Below are 20,347 nucleotides of genomic sequence, written 5' to 3'. Positions count from 1 at the left end.
ATAAGTAAAAGGTTTCAAGCAGGTTCTAGGATTTAGTAACATTAAAGAACTGTAGATTATATTTTTATCACACTGCCTCCCTAATCAGATAAGGTTGAATTTGGGAGTAAAGAGATACCTTAATGCTACTCAGTTGTTCCACAACCGTTTACTGAGCAATTACTATGTGTCAGGCATTGCGCTAAATCCTGGATGGTAATGACAAGCAAAGAGCATCTTAAGATGGTAAGACATCTTTTTCTTTCTTGAATTTTATTTTATTTATATTTTTATACAGAAGGTTCTTATTAGTCATCCATTTTATACACATCAGTGTATACATGTCAATCCCAATCGCCCAATTCATCACACCACCACCACCACCACCACCCCGCGGCTTTCCCCTCTTGGTGTCCATACATTTGTTCCCTACATCTGTGTCTCAATTTCTGTGCTGCAAACCGATTAAGACGGTAAGACATCTTTGAAGATAGGCAGGAAGGAGAAGCCAGGCTTTTAGCTGTGATTACCTCCAGGAAGTGAAATTGAGGAGTAATGTCTTTCAGGTTTTGATTTTATACACATCTCTACTCTGACTTTTTTTTTAATAAGCAAAAGTTGATTTTGTAATTTAAAAACCAATGAAGTGGAAAAGTTTTTTTAAAAAAAGAAACATGAATACTTGAGATTGTGATCACTCCGTCTCAGTCAATGATTCAAGAAAAACATTTTGCAAGTCTACTCTGTGAAAGATGAAAAGTATAGGAATTGGTTTCTTCCCCCCATGGGTTTACAATCTGCTTGGGCAGATAAGATGCAAACAGGACCAAAGCTACCCCAAAAGGCAAGGCAGTCAGTAAACATCAGGAGAGCAAGTTCAGCAAAAAATTTACCCTCAAAGATAGAGCTAAATGGTCTTTGAAAAAATGTACAGTTTTGGATGGAAATTAACACAGCTTTAGTGGAAGCCGATGGATTACAAACACCATGACTCAACTAAAGCACAACGAGGACTTCTGTTAGTCAGTAATCCACTCGATCACCTGAATGTTGAAACAAATCCAGTTCTAACCAGAGTTAAAAGAGCAGTTAGGGAAATGGGACTCTAGCACTTGAAGTTAAAGTTCCACTAACTCAAAAGTGTGGAAATGTTGGCTAAAAGGTCCTCAGTCTGGCTAAGAATTGAATTTTCATGTGGTCACAGTCATAATTCTGGGATGAGTCAAAGCACTCCCGTGGGGTCCATTCACCAGTAGCTGGTCATGGTGAATTTCTACGAAACTTCTTTTAAATGAAGAGATTAGACTTGCTGTCCCTACTTTCTCACCCCCTCCCCCCTCCCCCTAGAAATCTGTCCTTTTACCCCACCCCTCTTGATCATTATCAATGGCCTCCTGGTCATTTCTGTGTCCCTAAGGTCTAGCAGAGTGCCTGGTAGAGTCTGGAAATGTCTGCTGGGATGAATCAATGACTCAACTCAATGGCTTTTTCTCTAAGTTCTGTTCCATTTGGCCTCGCTGGGGCATGACACTAATATTGACCTGGCCTAGAAATTCTCTTTCCCATCATGTTCCATGACGTCTGGTTCTCTCGCCCACCTCTCCCCAACTCCTCCATCCCCACCTTAGGCGGTTCCTTCATGGCTATCCTTCCTGCCCCACGTCTCCCTCCTGCTTCCCGCATGTGGCTGTAGCCCAAGGCTCAGGCTTCACTGTCTCCTAAGGCCACACTCCATGGCATCCAGGAGATGATGACGAGAATAATATGTGTTGTAATAATAACAACGGTAACAACAACAATCGTCTAATGTGTATTGGGAACTTTACTCGTTATCTTATTGAATCCCACAAACTCTACGATGTAGGTATTTTTACTCTATGTTATAGATGAGAAAACCAAGGCTCAGAAATAAAATGACACATGACTAGCAAGTAGCAGAACTGGGATTTGAGCCCAGGTCTCGCTGTATTGAAGGTCCAAAACAAACACATAAGTGAACACTGGAAATGGAAATTAAAATTCAGAAGGAAATGGACCGTGCCGCTTCCTGCCTGCACCACTGGTTCTACCTCTCCTTGCAGTGTTAGCGCTGCCTCTGCTCCCTCTCGACGTGTCCTTGTAGGTGTCCCATCTCAGCTTCAAACCCACTGTGTCTAAAACTACTCATTATCTTTTCTAAAAACCCCATCACTTTTTCATCACTGTTGCCATCACTCTCAGAGTCATGGAAGCTCAAACCCAGGATTCAACTGTGACTTTTCCTCTCCCTCTTTATTCATCGCACCTTCTCTCATTCCTCACCCCTTCCTTCTCTCTTCATTTCTACGCTCTTCAAATCTGGCTCTTGTCACCCCTCACCAGAGGGCTACCATAGTCTCCTAACTGGTCTTTGCAGCCCTCCCTATCTTCCCCCTGGAATCCATCCTGCCCTCTACCACGAGATTAAGTTTCCTAAAATGAGGCTTTGCCTTTATCAGTCCCACTTAAAAGCCCTTTAGTGTCTCTTTTTCAGAGATAAAGTCCAGACCCTTTAGCCTGGTTTTCAAAGCCCTGTATACTCTGGTTCCACCTGATGTCTTCAACTTCATCTCCTACTTCTCACCTGCAGGAATTCTCTGCTTCAACAGAGTTAGTCTCCTCTCCTGCTGAAGTCAGGTTGGCCTTAACTGGGGTGATCCTATACTTTCGCGTTCAGACTGGAGCCCCCTTGAAAGCGAAAGGGAGTGTTCTTGAGAAGTGAGCCAACAGCCGTAACCTGGTGTATCCGTGGGGAGGAAGGTGATCTCCGCGTCTTACTCTTCTGCCATCTTCCTCCCAATCTCCAACAGCCATAAACTGGGACCCTCCTGGATTAACTGGGATTATGGCTCCCCACATTCATACCGTTCTCTGCCCATCTACATACAGGCCACTCAGACTAGGGGCTAATGGAATGCTTCCAGGGTCCCTAACAGCCTCTGTTTCTCCTCTAAATTTCCTGCTCTAAGTCTGATACCTGGAGTCTCCATCTTGACAAGTCCCTTCAGACTGATGTCTTCAGGTTAGGCTGCCGGTTTAGCTTTCAGTTTGGTGGCTTCTCACTGGGACCATCTCTCCTGATCTACCAGCTCTCTACCTGGCCCTCCCAGCCCGGTCTCAGTCCGCACCTCTACAGCGTCACTGCCCTCATGTCTCCCCTTGCCTTAGACATCTGTCCCATTGCTACCCTTCCTTACATGATGAGTCTGTCCCTCTTCTCTGACCTCCTGTGGCCTCTATTACCTCTATCATTTGCTGTGCACTCAGCACAGCCCCATCGAGCAGCAGCTGACATTTTGGAAGTTTATCCAGTCTCCCTAACCGAAGCAACTGGCCACAAAGGTCCAGGGCCACTTAATCATCTGACTCCCAGCCTCTAACAGCTCAGGCATTTGGTGGAAGAGGATGAGAATAAGAACATGCATCAGGCCGGGGTCACACATAGTCTCTCCCAGTTTCCCATTCTTCAGCTTGAGCCCCTGCTCTAAGGAAGGCAGACATTCTTACACGCTGACAGCGGCAGCAAGAGCAACACGCATCTCTAATAAACACAGCCCACGCCAGCTCCCCGGCAACCACAGCATTTCTTCTCATGCTTGTTGCTCTTCAGTAAATGTCAAACTCCAGAAGTTTCAGCAAAACCCTTAGAGACTCAAAGGCTGTCTACTACAGAGGACCGTTAGGCAATTATTTGGCAACACCCAGAGATCTGGGCTCCCCACTGCCTTCCAGTGTCCCGAGGGCCAAGGCTCGTCTCCTGCCCCAGCCACGGCCCCTAATGCCCCTGGCCCCGCCAACTCCCCGTCACTCACACAAGCTCTGGGCCCTCCCTGTTCCTTCTCTCACCCTAATTAACCAGACACCCTCAACCTGTATCCTGTAGCTCAGCCACTGGTCTTACTTCCAACTGATTTCCTTCTGACACAACAGCACACAAAGTTTCTCCCCATTTAACAACTGGTAAGGGAAAAATATATATGTAAAACAAAATAGAGAGTATGACCTCATTTTGGTAAACATTAACAAAATGTTTAGAATTAGATACTTATGTGGGGAAAGGTCTGGCAGAAAATACAACAAGCTATTAATAGTGCTTTTCTCGTCTGTTTTAAGTTCCTCAATGAAAATAGATTATTTGCATAATAAAAATTAATGAAGAAAAAGAAAAGCGGGTGTTTCCGCATTGGCTTCTTTTTTGCCAGTGTTAATGGATGTGGTACCCTGCTACCTATCACGGTCACGACCCACAGAATAAGGGGGAAAAAACAACACAGGCTTAGGAGACCAATTCCATTTGTGGACTTCTGATGAGGGCCGTTTGAATCTCCATCAGTGCGTAAAAACAAACAAACAAACCCATTTTATTCTCATCATCACCTGCAAAGAACAGGCCCCACCTGCACTTTTGTTTTGTTGCTTTTTTCCTTTCCCGTCCTCAGCTAAGAGTCACAGTGTGCTGGAAAGCGTAAGTTCTATGTGCAAAAAATCATCATTGACTGTTTGTGGGAAGCAAAACAGAACAGGTCCTCTGAAAACAACAGAATATGGAACAGGACATGTAGGATCCAGAGTTAGAAAATGAAGGTTCCACGTCTGATGTCAGTCAAGTCCTTTTCCTTCCTTTCCTTGTGGATTTTCTGCCTCATAAGTATCCAGCTCAGTTTACTGAACACCTACTATTTGCCGGGCACTGTTTGTTGGTGGAAAGATAAATGAGGCTATGTTTAAAGGGCTTTGCAGACACACTGGGAGGTGCCACATGTGTATTAGGGATTCAATGGTCTGCCCTGCAGGTGCCGATGAAAACCGTTATCCATCACCGAAGAAATTAGATGCCATCCCCCCACCTCTCACCGGCCCTCGCAATGTGGAGTTGCCGCTCAATGGGAAACCGCTCAGCTGACTGTGAGCCAGTGCTTGTAGTTCCGAGCACCGCCCTTGAGACTGCTTACCCAGGACCAGCGTTTGAGGCCACTATTTGTTTTCTCTGACCATGGTGTCTCACTGCACACAGCTGGCCTCTTACACCTGGCGGTCACTGGGGCCTGTCACTGAACTGCAGATCCGTACTTAGAAGGAAGGCTGCCTGCCTCTTCGAGGTGCCACTCAGCCACCTTACCCACCACCAACTGGACCTCGTGTATAACACGTGAGCTATACTGAAGTCAGGCCAGCCCAGACATACCTTCCAAACTGAATGAAAATCCGCCCAGTCCTTTCCGAGGGAATCAGTAACGGACAATTTTGTTTACATAGATTATCATAAATATGCCTGTTGCTGAGGACCCAGAGTGAGAAAATGCTAACCTCAGCCACAAACGAAGTCTTTAAAGTTCAAATTCTGACTAACAACTAGACCAGAGGACTTGGACCACTTTGTTGAAACTCACAGGAGAGCAACTGGATATGTGGCACCCCTCTCCCTTCTTACTAGCTTCTCTTGTGTTTCCCCATCAAGCAAGGCTGGGTGGGATACTCACCCACACACCGTTTCCCGTCCTCGGCCAGGGTGTAGCCACTGTAGCACTGGCAGACAAAGGAGCCCAGCAGGTTCACGCAGAGCTGCTCGCAGCCATGGTCCTCCGCTGCACACAGGTCCTGGACTGGGGCAAAGCCATACCATTAGAACATGGCTCTCAAGGAGGTGACCCTCGGTGACTCTCGGCCATCAACAAGCAACTCTACAGCACTTGTCAAAATAACCTTTAGGGCTTCCCTGGTGGCGCAGTGGTTAAGAATCCACCTGCCAGTGCAGGGGACACGGGTTCAAGCCCTGCCCCGGGAAGATCCCACATGCCGCGGAGCAACTAAGCCCCTGCGCCACAACTACCGAGCCTGCTCTCTAGAGCCCGTGAGCCACAACTACTGAAGCCCGCGTGCCTAGAGCCCGTCCTCCGCAACAAGAGAAGCCACTGCAATGAGAAGCCTGCGCACGGCAATGAAGAGGAGGCCCCGCTCATCACAACTAGAGAAAGCCCACACAGTAACGAAGACCCAACGCAGCCAAAAATCAATAAGTATTAATTTTTAAAAAATGACCTTTAAAAACATTGAAAATGTTATAAGGTCATAGTGGAAAATTTGGGAAACAGAAAAAAATAGAAAAGAAAATTCACCTGTAATCCCCCACCTGCAGTCCTACCATCCAGAGGCCACCGCTGTTAACACTCGGGTGTGTTTCTATGTATATAGAAAAACTCATTTTTCAAAGTTGGAATTATTCATCTTTATTAAATGCATTAAATAATTTAAAATTAACATCAATTTGTGGGACTTCCCTGGTGGTCCAGTGGTTAAGACTCGGTGCTCCCAACACAGGGGACATGGGTTCGATCCCTGTTCAGGGAACTAGATTCCACATGCCGGAACTAAGAGAGCCCCATGCCATAACTAAAGATCCTGCACGAGGCAACGAAGATCCTGCGTGCCGCACCCAAGGCCCAGTGCAGCCAAATAAATAATTAATTTAAAAACCCCACAAATTTGTATTTTTCCCATCTCAGTGAAAGTGTTCTGAAAACATCTGGATGGTTCTTGAGGACTGAAGTTATCACAAGCAGGTATTTGCGCTTGTCTGCCTCAAGTACCATTCCTATTCTTTGAGAACTAAAACGCTTTGTCATCAGAGTCTCACCAAGGTACACACCGATATACACAGTCTCACCAAGGTACACACCGATATACACAGTCTCACCAAGGTACACATCGATATACACAGTCTCACCAAGGTAACCTGGTGCTGTCTTTGACATTTCTTTTTTTTTTTGTAAAATTTTATTTTATTTTTTCATTTTAACATCTTTATTGGAGTATAATTCCTTTACAATGGTGTGTTAGTTTCAGCTTCACAACAAAATGAATCAGTTATATATATACATATGTTCCCATATCTCTTCCCTCTTGCGTCTCCCTCCCTCCCCCCCTCCCTATCCCACCCCTCCAGGCGGTCACAAAGCACGGGGCTGATCTCCCTGTGCTATGCGGCTGCTTCCCACTAGCTATCTACCTTACGTTTGGTAGTGTATACATGTCCATGCCTCTCTCTCGCTTTGTCACAGTTTACCCTTCCCCCTCCCCATAGCCTCAAGTCCATTCTCTAGTAAGTCTGTGTTTTTATTCCTGTTTCACCCCTAGGTTTTTCATGAAATTTTTTTTCTTAAATTCCATATATATGTGTTAGCATACGGTATTTGTCTCTCTCTTTCTGACTTACTTCACTCTGTATGACAGACGCTAGGTCTATCCACCTCATTACAAATAGCTCAATTTTGTTTCTTTTTATGGCTAATATTCCACTGTATATATGTGCCACATCTTCTTTATCCATTCATCCGATGATGGACACTTAGGTTGTTTCCATCTCTGGGCTATTGTAAATAGAGCTGCAATGAACATTTTGCAGAAGCTGAGAGAGAGCACAGTGAAAAGACCTGCTACTCCACCAAAAGCATGGCAGGTCTAGAAGAGCCCCTTATTCCCAAGTCTGCCTTAGTCTCTTTGGACATAGTTTTCCTCATTCCATTTCTCTATCAGAAGGACCTTTCAAAATCCTCTTTGTGCTCTACTTATTCATCCCATAAATGAGCAAAATGGGAAGCCAAAGGAGGTTAGGTAGATGTAACAAAGATTACTAGGGAGAAATGAATGTATGGCTATTAACAATTCTATTTTGATCAAATATTTATTAGTGCTGGGTCCTGGCTATTTACTCAAATGCAATGTAAGAACACATTCACAGCAGTGCATTTACTGCCGTGGAACTAAGAATCTATCAGAGGATGAAACGGTTAAAGGCATTTTCACTCCATCACCGACTCAGTCTCTCCTTTGAAGAAACAGGCTGACATGATGGCATTATTCCTCAGCAAGGAGAACGGCTTGGTTTCATAACTAGCTCTTTGAGTGACTTTACCATTAAAGTTGGAGAAAATCAAAGAGCATTAAAGGGATTGAATATATGAAAAATTGTTTTCCTCTGGTTAAAAGTTACCACTATGACAGCTATGGTAAAAACTTAATACATAGAAAGCTGGATTAATCCCTGAATCCAATGGCTACGCCTTAATGTAATCTCCTAGGTCTTTGAGTTTTATAGTTTATTATGCTTTTAGATAATTATAACATATCAAATTGATAAAAAAGATAAAAGCTGATATATTCATCACCTCTATCAAATGTGTTAAATTTTTTTTTTAAAATAAAAGCTACATCATAAGATGAAAAAACATTTAGGTCTAAGATTCCACAAATAAGGATTCTGGTTTTAAAATACTAAAAGAATTATTTTCATTCCCAAATCAATAAAGTAGATGAAAAAATTATAGATGCAAATTCCTCCCTTCCCAGTCTATTTCTATCTTATATTTCCAATTGGGAACTCCAACTGAGATTTCCCCTGGATCCAGATATAAGGAAAAGAGCAAGAATCAGAAAAAACTTCAGCTCATGCAAAAATCGTGGTGAATAATTAGAGTGACAAAATTTACGGTTAGTTACAAGCTTAAGCCAGAGACCTAAGAAAAATCTGAATCATCAGATACTTTGCATTTATTCAGTCAATGAAGCACCTAGTTTATCCCAGGCACTGGGGATATAGTGGTGAACCAAACAGATAAAGGGGTTCCTGCCGACACACAGCTGGTACTCTAAGGGTTAGTAATGTGAAGTTCTAGGAAGAGCATTTCTGATAGAAACTCAGAAGTGGAATTTATCCAAAGAAAAACAAAAACACTAATTCAAAAAGATATATGCACCCCTATGTTCACTGAAGCATTACTTACAACAGCCAAGATATGGCAGCAACCTAAGTGTCCATCAACGGATGAATGGATAAAGAAGATCATCACATACAATCAATGAAATGTTACTCAGCCATAAAAAAAGAATGAAATGTTGCCATTTGTGACAACATGGATGAACCTTGAGGGTATTATGCTAAGTGAAATAAGTCAGACAGAGACAGATACATACGATCTCACTTCTATGTGGAATCTAAAACACAAAACAAGTGAACAAGCATAACAAGACAGAAACAGACTCATGGATACAGAGAACAAACTGGTGGTTGCCAGAGGGGACGGGTTAAGGATATGAATGAAATAGGTAAAGGGGATTAAGAGGTACAAACTTCCAGCTATAAAATAAATAAGTCACAGGGACGTAATGTACACATAGGGAATATAATCAATGATACTGTAACGACTTTGTACGGTGACAGATGGTAACTGGACTTATTGTGGTGATTATTTCAAAAAGTATATAATGAAAATGTAAAATACTGAATCACTACATTGTACACCTGAAACTAACACTGGATGTAAAGAGTGTTTCTGACTGAAAGAACAGTGAATGCAAAGGTCCTTAGGTAGGGCTTCTCTGGTGGCGCAGTGGTTGAGAGTCCACCTGCCGATGCAGGGGACACGGGTTTGTGCCCCGGTCCGGGAGGATCCCACATGCCGCGGAGCGGCTGGGCCCGTGAGCCATGGCCGCTGAGCCTGCGCATCAGAAGCCTGTGCTCCACAATGGGAGAGGCCACAACAGTGAGAGGCCCGCGTACCGCAAAAAAAAAAAAAAAAAAAAAAAGGTCCTTAGGTAGAACAAACTAGCCCCATTTGAGGACTGGGAAGGCCAGAGTAGCTATCAGATGCATCCTAAATAACTAAAATACAAAATAGAACATGCTAGAAACCCAGAAGAGAGATGCTGCCAATACAATGGGAGTTCAGAACGGGGATGGCTTACTGCCAGCCGAGGGGGGATCCCTCAGAAAAGTCTGGCAGGCAAGCGGCAGAGAAGGGAGAAAGGGAAATGGACCCAGGGCTGAGGGAACAGTAAATGTGCGAAACCGAGGGAAGCAGGACAGGCATGGTAGCTGACTTCCACTCTGGGAATTCCAAGGGAAGTAGCAGGAGGGAGCACTGGAAGGACGATTGACACCAGATGGCAGAGGGCCTGGAATCAGGCTGCGTGGCCTGAACTGTGCTCAGCATGCAGTGGGGACCACTCAAGGTAAAAGCCTTCAAAAGGGACACGGGCCATTTTACCTGAGTTGTGCTTCGGAAGGATAATTCTGGTTGCATCACAGTTTCTTTTAGCTCTGGGAAATATAAAGGACTTCTAGAACAGATAAATGAAAATCACTGCTTTGGGAACAGCAGTAGTTTTCTGAATTCCAAGCCAAAGTAGCTTGGGTTTGCTTGCACGTTGATGGGAAAATCAACCTCTTGACAGGAGGACCTTCAATTGTTCTTCAGAGCTCTTGGCCCCGCCCATCGGCTGTCTGTGCATGTCAGTGCACCCCTGCACTTCTCCCTCCTGGCATGTGTCACAATGTTAATCACATAGGCATTTATGTAGTGATGTATTTACTGTGTCTCCCTTGCTAGGCTCCCTAACTGGGAGGAGAGCGTCCATGCACAAAGTCCTGATGGCTGGAAAATGACACCCCAGTACACTGGACCAACGTACCCCCAAATCCCAAGCCCATCTCTGCAGGTGGGGGGGTACGAGCTTCTCCACCTGGGTCCCCCTTCTCAGCTCCCACAGCTGCTATGCCTCCTCTCTGTGTCCAGCAGGAATCCTGCCTAGCAGTGGTTACGAAGAAGTGGTGGCAGTTTAAGTAATTTTTTTCTCTTATTTATAATGATCTGTTTTTGAATTTTCTAACAAGAGCTTATACAAAGAGCTTTTATAATAATGAAAAAAAATCAACGTTACAAAAGAACCCCTTTGAAAGTAGCATCTTAAAAGCAGTGAGGACTTCCCTGATGGCACAGTGGTTAAGAATCTGCCTGCCAGTGCCGGGGACACAGGTTCGATCCCTGGTCCGGGAAGATCCCACATGCCGTGGAGCAACTAAGCCCGTGCGCCACAACTACTGAGCCTGAGCTCTAGAGCCCGCGAGCCACAGCTGAGCCCGCAAGCCACAACTACTGAAGCCTGCGTGCTACAACTACTGAAGCCCACGCGCCAAGAGAAGCCACCGCAGTGAGAAGCCCGTGCACCGCAACCAAGAGTAGCCCCTGCTTGCCGCAACTAGAGAAAGCCCACGCGTAGCAAGGAAGACCCAACACAGCCAAAAATAAAAATAAAAAAAATAAAAAATAAAGTGTGTCTTTATAAAATAAAATAAAAGCAGTGAACCAGGATCTTGAAGCAATAAGCATTTTCCCCCCAAGACTTCCCCCCATAAGGTAGGTAGAGAGGCAATGAGATGCTTATGCCTTCCGGAACAGGACAGCCATGAATCACTACAGGGTCCCATCTACCAGGGCACGACCTCGCTGCTCATTAGAACCATCTGGGGACCTTTGGAAAATCCTGATGCCCAGCCCAACCCCTTAAATCAGGCAGCTGGGGCTGGGATGCAGGCAACACTGTTTGCTAAAGCTCCCAGATAACTCCAGTGTGCAGCCAGGTTGAGAGCCATTGAACCTACAGGATAAAAGTCCTCACAATCCTTCAAGGGGAAGGGGCCCAGATGCAAGAGTCAGCCTCCCCCTTTATCAACTGAGTCTGCAGGCTCAGATTCTTCTTTTAAGCAAATCTCAGATTTTTTTGCTGTCCTTGGACCCCTCTCCAAGTGGCTAAAAGACCCCGGACACTAAGTGAGGGTGCAAAGTGTGGTAGGAACAGGAGTTCCAGAAGAACGATCCCACAAACAGCAGGCCTGCCAGCTGGCCTCAGGCCTTTCATACTGTTTTTAGAACACTGGGGATTTATGGCCACTAGTGCTCTGTACTGTCTGTCCCAAAGGAGACCATGGAGGATTAATTTAATTAAACAAAGAGTAAGGAATAAATACAGGCTAGGTTCTCACAAAACAACTTTGTTGTTTTTCTGGCAGTGGTCACTTCCATTTGAAACAAATACAGATGTTTTCGGATGATTCCTTATTCTTTAGGAAAACAGCACTTCTTTTTCTCACAGCCTGGGAGGATTTCACTGAAGGGTGATAAAACTGGGCGTCGGAGAAGCAGTGGATTCAGAGTTCCCATTACCCTTCCAAGCCTTCTCTACTCCGTTACCCCCACTCATGGCTACTGACTTCAGCCCGATGTCACCTCCTCCAGGAAGCCTTCTTCAGCTTGGCTGAGCTTAGAGTCTCCTTCCTCTAGGCTCCTCTAGCCCTAAACACACCACTCCACTAGAGCACGTATGCATTTAGCCCACAGTATTAGAAGGACCGGATCACAGGTCTGTCTGCCCCATGAGAACGATCTGGTCTGACTCAGTTTTGATTCCCCAGTGTTCTAGCGCATGTAGTTGGTGCCCCGTAAGTGTTCGTCTACTGAATGAACAGTGACAAAGTCCCATACCCCTTGCCTCCCAACAGGGATGTTCCTAGAGTCCTAAAACAACTGCTCCATCAGAAATGGGGTCCTGGGAAGATGAGTGAGATGGGAATAAAATGTTTCCCGAGTCTCTGTACCTCTCCTCGTCCCCAGCAAGAGATATTCCTCTCCCAGAAGAGTACAATGACATCGGGGAGCCAGCCCCCAGCTGCAGACACCAGAATTCTCATGACAGCTAAGGAACCAGCTGCCTTGCTGTCTGCTGCATCCCTGGTACCTAGCACAGTGCCTGGCACATTGCAGGTGCTCATTAAGTGCTTGTGATGAATGGATGAATGGACCCAACACCTGAAATACAGGGTTGTCAGTCATTCCTCACTCATCAGTCTTACCCAGGCTGTAAGCTCTGAAAGGCACAGGATAAGTCTTCGGTGGTCTTCAGGGTGCCTGTGACACCACACACTTCCCGTGGCAGGTGCTTAGTGGACACGTGTTGATCTGACTTGACAGTCACCAGCCTGGAGTACTCAGGGATGGGGGGCTCTTATCTGACCACGCCCTTTTAGAGGTCAAGTTCCCCTTCAGGGGCTTCCCTTACCACAGTTATAACAACACTTAATTTGCAATTGTTAATTTCATGTCTACTTCCCCCGCCATCTGAAGGCAGTGATTGTCCTGTTCAGCCCTCCAGCTCAAATAACTAGCATGGTGTTTGGCATGTGGTCAATTTTTTAAAATATATTTGAATGACTGAATTCATTCATTCGTCAAATTGCTCAAACAGCTGAGAGAAAAACAGTGAATAAAATAGATTAAAAAAATCAATCAATCTCTGTCCCTATGTAGCAGATATTCAAGTGGGAAGCCAGCTCCTACTGACCCACATTGACAGACGGTGCCCACTTCTTCCCAACTCTGCGTTCAGCAAGGCCAAGTGGGTAGCTTGAAATCAGCCATGGTGGTAGTATTGACAACACAGGAATTGGTGAACATTGCAAATTGGAGCTTTTCCCCCTGGAGACCTGGTTGTTAAACATTTACTAGCATACCATGGACAGGGGCCAGACATAAACAACATAAACTGGTAAAAATATATATTACAGGGGCTTCCCTGGTGGCGCAGTGGTTGAGAGTCCGCCTGCCGATGCAGGGGACATGGGTTCGTGCCCCGGTCCGGGAGGATCCCACATGCCGCGGAGCGGCTGGGCCCGTGAGCCATGGCCGCTGAGCCTGCGCGTCCGGAGCCTGTGCTCCGCAACGGGAGAGGCCACAACAGTGAGAGGCCCATGTACCGGGAAAAAAAAAATATAAATATATATATATATATGTATTACGTTAGATCTTAAAAGTGCTATAGAACAAAATTAAGCAGGAAAGGGGGGTTGGGAGTATGGAGGAAAGGGAGCTTCTGCTTTAAATAGTGTGGTCAGAAGGTGGTCTCACAGAAAAGATTATTTTATACAAGGACCTGAAGGAGGTAATATGAAAAAGTAGGGATCAAGGGGATTGAATCTTGGAGGAGGAGATAAGGGGCAGTTATGTTTCTTTCCATAGGGCTTAAGGGAAGCAATCAGATAGAATGAAAAGAATATTGCCTTTGGAGCCAGACCTGGCTTCAGCGAGGTGACCTGCGTGACTTCATATAAGTGATTTCTGTGAGATTGAATTTTCATAGAGGTTAAATAATTAAGTGGAGAAAACATCTTATGGCAGGGTTAAATGAGATAATATAGATGATAAAGCATCTGAGAGATGGGAGGTACTCAACAAATGTTAGTCTCCTTTTTTCCTAGTTTAGGGTAAAGAAAGGTCTTGGTGGTGCAGGCCTAGTTAAGCATGGAGGAAAGGTGAACCCCAACCAAATTTTGCCTACATCACAATTCTAATATAATATCACTTTATTGGGTGCCTATGAAACCCCCCCACTAGATTCAGATTTCTTTAAATGACATCAATGTATCTGTGACTAAGTTTTTAGTTCGTGAGTTCTATGCTGAATTGATCTGACACAGCAAAGTAGGCAATTCTGAATTTTATAACAAAAGATCTCAACAAACGCAAACAATGCCTTTCCAGAGGGCAAATGTTAGCATATATAGCTGACAGTCAGCAAAATCCACTTGCTTCTCTGGTTTCCTGGAGAATTTTAGGAGGGATGTTAACTGCATCTGCTCAGTCTTCCCAAGTGAAATAAATCAGTGAGGATTTGATAACTAAGAGCCCCAGGGCTATGCTCAAAGCCTTCCCTACCGTTCCCCTGAGGCTCACAGCCATTCTAGATTTCAGGGCCTTCCTCAGTGTGTGATCTTGAAACCCTAGCACAGCACCTCTGCCCAAGAACTTGGAAAACTTCCATCTGGTTACACTGGATGAGAAGCACGGGACAAGGACTGCAGTGGCTGTGCCTGACATCACCCTGGGCGAGATCAAAGGCTTTTTACTGACTTTGCAGAATTTTAGACAAGCCGCATGGCGTGCTGTCGACACCGATGACAGTTTAATTTCTCCTCTGGACTTAGAGCAAAATGAACACCTTTAAAGACATGCTCCACTTTTTTTTTACGGCTCCTACTGCTATTTAGCTTGAGATGTAGAAATCAGAAATTATGTATCACAGCGAGAGAGAAGAGAAATTTATTATCAGAGCTGTTATTTCACTCAGCTGGGAAACAACGCCATTTCTGCCTGCTCCAACCCCGAAAACTCACTTGGAGTTAGGGCTCTGCAAACATCTGCCAAACCTAAGCCTGCATTTTGGGGACCATCCCCCTTCTTCCATCATGTCTGAAAGCCCTAATCTTATTTTGACAGCTGCGGTTTGGAGTTAAAGACTTTCAGCAGTAAATGGGAGCCATCAGCCTTGTCTCTGCTGGAAGAAACACCACCAACCCAATGTCACCCAGAAGAACAAACCTGTCCTTCCAGGCAAACTCCAGCTGTGCCTCGCATCCCTCCTCCCCCAACGGCTTCATTCGTTTTCAATCAGTTCTCCTATTCATGAACGAGATTTTCGTTTTCTTTTCAGAAGGGGAAAAGAGGAGGATCCCCAAAACAAAGCCTGAAAACATAAGTAAATCTGACTGAACGAGGTTGATCAAAATGATAAATAAGAGTGAACGCATAATGCCCTAGTCATGCAGAGCGCTTTGCAGTTTCCAAACGGCTGTCAGTCACATCATCACGTTCTCAATATGAACTCCCTGAGGAGTGGAATCTCCCAGGGAGAGATCTAGTTTGAAACAGCGGGGGCAGTCGTTTTCAAACTTGACCAGAATCCCCTGGAGGGCTTTAAAAGGATGTTAAAAGGACACCCTCCTAGGCTGCATCCCTGGAGTCCCTGATTCAGTAGGTCTGGGGTGAGTAGGGCCTAGGAATTTGCATTCCTAACAAGTTGACCCTCAAAGCCGCCCGTTCGTGTGCGCGCACGCAGTCTGCTCACTCTTGCACTTGCTCCGCGCTGTCTCAGCTTTGTGGGCTGCCCCGAAGCTGAGCCCTTGACCTCCCCTTTCCACGCTACCTTCCTCCCTCCAAGATTCCATCCATCTTCAGGGCCAATTACCACCACCAAGCGTATCCAGCCAGGCATTTTCTTTTTCATCTCCAGTTGCATCCAACCACTTGTGTGGGCTCTCGCCCGGACTCACTGCTTTCCCCGCAAAACCAGTTTTCCTCTCTTAAGTTATTTATCAGTTTAAATTCTAACAACCCTCACCCACCATTCCCCATCTTCGGTCATAAACTCCTCCCTGGGGTGGGGATTATTGCTATGGTCTCCTAATTAACTCCATGGGCATAAGAAACACATGCACTGAATTGACTGAACTGATTTGAACTGTAAACTGATTGCATCGTCCATGTTCTGCTCTGCACGTGCAGAGCAAGGGAAGCCAAGATCTGAGTGTTCTTGGAGGGTCTTGGGTCTCAAACATATAAGAGGAAACACTTTTCTCCCACACACCACAAGGGCATCTGGCTCATAGAGGGGAATCAGTAAGTATTGAATGAATAAATGAATGAATGAGTGGATGGATGAATGGTATTTCGGCACCTATTATCTAATCCTAATTCTAATCCTCTGTATGTATTACTGCCACGGTCAATTTACTAAAATGTGGTTTTCCCCTTGACACCCTGTGTTCAGCCCCTCTATCCACCAAAGACAGCAGCTGGAACTCGGCTTGAGAATCAAATCACTCCATAATTTGTTCCAGCTTGAATTCCCTTCCTCATCCCCCACTAATGTCCCAAACAAACTATTCCAAATAGGCAGTCTGTACAGTTAGCATCCCCTAAAGACAACAAGCTCTACGTTTCTCTTCTCTTCCTTGATTTGTTAGAAAAACCCCTATTCCCCAAAGCTTTCCCTGATTGTTCCATGACTCTTTCTCCAATCTCTTCTCTTGCAGCCTTCTGTCTCAGCACCAGTTACCTTCCCAAACCACCCTGTTCTGAAAATACATATATATACATACATATATATTATTGAATTTAAATGACGTACAATAAACTACACATATTCAACATAGACAAGCTGGTAAACTTGACATATCAACATATCATCACCATAATCAAGATAACATATCCATCACCTCCAAATCCCCAAAGTTTCCTAGTGCCCCTCTGTAATCCCTCCACCTGTCCCTTCTCTCCCCTTGGCCCCAGGCAACCACTCATCTGATCATAGATTAGTTACCATTTTCTAAAATTTCATATAAATGGAATCCTCCAATATGTACTCTTTTTTTTTTTTTTGGTCTCATTTCTTTCATTCAACACGGTTATCTTGACATTTATCCAGCTTGCTGCATGGGTCAATAGCTCATTCTTTTCATTGCCTAGTAGTATTACATTGTATGCATATATCACAATTTGTTAAGAATTCACCTGTTGATGATTTGGGCTGTTTCCAGTTTTAGGTTATTACAAGTAAAGCTGCTATAAACATTTGTTTGGATATAAACTTTAATTTCTTTTAAGTAAATACCTAAAAGTGGAATTATGGTAGGTACATACGTAACTTTGTAAGAAACTGCTAAACTGTTTTCCAAAGTGGTTGAACCATTTTACATTCCTACCAGGAACAATGATAATTCTGTTCCCAACTTTGCTAATACTTGGCATGGTCAATATTTTAAGATGTATCCAATCTAGTAGAAGTATAGTGGTATCTCATTGTGGCTTTAATTTGTATTTCCTTAGTATCTAATAAGTTTGAGCATCTCTTCTTTATATATCTTCTTTGGTTTAGTGTCTATTCAAATCTTTTGCCCTTTTTTTTTTTTTGTCTTGTACGCGGGCCTCTCACTCTTGTGGCCTCTCCCGTTGCGGAACACAGGCTCCGGACGCATAGGCTCAGCGGCCGTGGCTCACGGGCCCAGCCGCTCCGCGGCATGTGGGATCTTCCCGGACCGGGTCACGAACCCGTGTCCCCTGCATCGGCAGGCGGACTCTCAACCACTGCGCCACCAGGGAAGCCCTCTTTTGCCCATTTTGACTGGGCTGTTTATTTTTCTATTATTGAGTTGTAAGAATTCTTTATAAATTCTAAGGTCCTTTGTTGGATATATATTTGCAAATATTTAATTCCAGTCTGTGACTTGACCTTTTCCCTTTAGTAGCAGTGTATCTGGAAGAGCAAATGTTTTAATCTTGATGATGTTCAATTTACTGAGTTTTTCTTTTATGTTTTGTGTCCTATTTAAAAAAATCCTTGCCAAACCCAGGGTTATCAAAATTTTTTCTTTCATTTTCATCCAGACATTTAAATGTTTCTACTCTATATTAACATTTTAAATCAATTTTGAATAAATTTTTGTATATGGTGTGATGCAAGGGTCAATGTGCGTTTTTTGGCACATGGCAATCCAGTTGTTGTAACACCACCTGTTGATGACATTATTTTTTCCCCATGAATTGCCTTGACACCTTTGTCAAAAAACACTTCACCATATACATGTGGGTCTATTTCTGGACTATATTCTGCTCAGGTGTTGTCCATCGTTACACAAATACCGCACCGTTTTGATTACTGCTGCTTTACAGTCAGTTCTCAAGTAAGATAATTTGATCCCCACAACTTTATTTCAAAGTTTTAGTTGATCCTCATTATTTGCAGACTCTGTATTTGCGAATTCACCTACTTGATAAAATTTTTCTTGGAACCCAAAATCAATACTTGTAGCATTTTCAGGGCCATTCATGGATCTGTACAGAGTGGTGAAAAAATTGAGTCACCTGGGGCTTCCCTGGTGGCGCAGTGGTTGAGAGTCCGCCTGCCGATGCAGGGGACACGGGTTCATGCCCCGGTCTGGGGAAGATCCCACGTGCCGCGGAGCGGCTGGGCCCGTGAGCCATGGCCGCTGAGCCTGCGCGTCTGGAGCCTGTGCTCCGCAACGGGAGAGGCCACAACAATGAGAGGCCCGCGTACAGCAAAAAAAAAAAAAAAAAAAAAAAAATTGAGCCACCTAACGCACTTTCCCAGTGAAGGTCAAACAAGCAATGCTCTGACTTCTTGTTTTAGCTCTCATACTGTAAATAAGCATTTTTTTGGTGTTCTATTTAGGGCCATATTTAAAAAAATTTTTGTGCTTTCTATTGGTGACCTCACTGTGTAAAATGGCTCCTAACAATAGTGTTGAAGTGCGGTCTAGTGTTCCTAAGGCAAGAAGGCCGTGATGTGCCTTTTGGAGGAAAGATGTGTGTTACATGAGCTTCATTCAGTCATGAGTAATAGTGCTGTTGGCTGTGAGTTCAATGTTAATGAATCAACAATATACAATTCTGTCTTTAAACAGAAACACCCATAAAACAAGGTTCTGTATCGATTGGCGAAATGTTGTGGCCAGAAGCTCTCAGGAAACGAACCCTGTACTTCCCCTAGGAACGATGATCCAGTAATCACTATTTCAATGTTAACAGAGACTTATAAACCATAACTATCGTGAATAATAAGAATCAATCATATTTGACTATTCAATTGTTTTCATTTTCATTTATATATTAGAATCAGATTATCAGTTTCTACCCAAAAAATTCTGCTAGGATTTTGATAGAGATTGCTTTGAATCTATAGGTCATTTTGGAAAGAACTGACATCTTAGCAATAGTAAGTCTTCTATTCGATGATTTGACATATCTCTCCATTTATTTAGGTCTTCTTTAATTTATTGCAGACATCTTTTATCTTTGTCAATGTACATCTTTTGTCAAATTGATCCCTAATTTCTATATTTCTGATACTAGTGTAAAATGGTACTTTTTAAATGTCTATTTCAGATTTTTGTTGCCAGTATATAAAAATACAATCAAATAATTTTGTATATTGAGTTTTTATCTTGCAACCTTGCTGAATTCATTAATTAATTTTAGTAGCTTTTTTGAAGATTCTATTAGCTTTTCTACATATGCAATCACATAGTCTGTAAATAAAGACAGTTTTACCTTTTCCTTTCCAATCTGTATGACTTTCTAATTTCTTTTTATTTCATTATTATATCAGTTAAAGCATCCAGTCCAATGTTGAATGGAAGTGTGGCAGTGGACGTACTTTCTTGTTCCTTATCTTAAAAGGAAAACACTTAGTCTTTTACTCTTGAGTATGATGTTAACTGTAGGTTCTTTCATAGGTGCTCTTTATCAGGTTGAGGAATCCCCCTTTTATTTCTAGTTTATTGAGAGTTTTTATCATGAACAAATGTTGGGTATTGTCCAATGCTCTTTTGGCATCTATTGAAATGATCCTATATTTTTTCATTTTTTTAATCTGTTAATATGGTGAATTGAATTATATTGATTTTTATTGAAGTATAGTTGATGCTGTATAAGTTACAGGTGTACAGTACAGTGATTCACAATTTTTAAAGGTTTTACTCTATAATTATTATAAAATATTGGCTATATTCCCTGTGCTGTGCAATATATCCTTGTAGTTTTGTGTGTGTGTGTGTGTGTGTGTTTGTGGCTGCACTGGGTCTTCACTGTTGCACAGGGGCTTTCTCTAGTTGCAGCAAGCTGGGGCTACTCTCTTTTTTTTTTTTTTTTTTTTTTTTTTTTTTTTT

The 20,347-nt window shown here is 43.6% G+C and overlaps 1 protein-coding gene across 3 annotated transcripts in view; it reads right to left on the bottom strand.

Annotated features, from left to right (window-relative positions):
• The window catches only part of MATN2 (matrilin 2), a 155,251-nt gene that overhangs the window by 65,897 nt on the left and 69,007 nt on the right, over window positions 1–20,347 (bottom strand). For all 3 annotated transcript variants that reach the window (XM_027131481.1, XM_027131480.1, XM_027131482.1), the window contains one exon: window positions 5,478–5,600. In XM_027131481.1, the coding sequence (XP_026987282.1) occupies window positions 5,478–5,600 (123 nt within the window). The remainder of the gene's footprint in view (window positions 1–5,477; window positions 5,601–20,347) is intronic.

The sequence above is a fragment of the Aethalodelphis obliquidens genome, unplaced genomic scaffold, assembly GCF_003676395.1.
Source record: "Aethalodelphis obliquidens isolate GAN/ISIS:26980383/991018 unplaced genomic scaffold, ASM367639v1 scaffold39, whole genome shotgun sequence".
NCBI lineage: Eukaryota > Metazoa > Chordata > Mammalia > Artiodactyla > Delphinidae > Aethalodelphis > Aethalodelphis obliquidens.
This window is presented reverse-complemented; position numbering and strand designations above follow the sequence as displayed.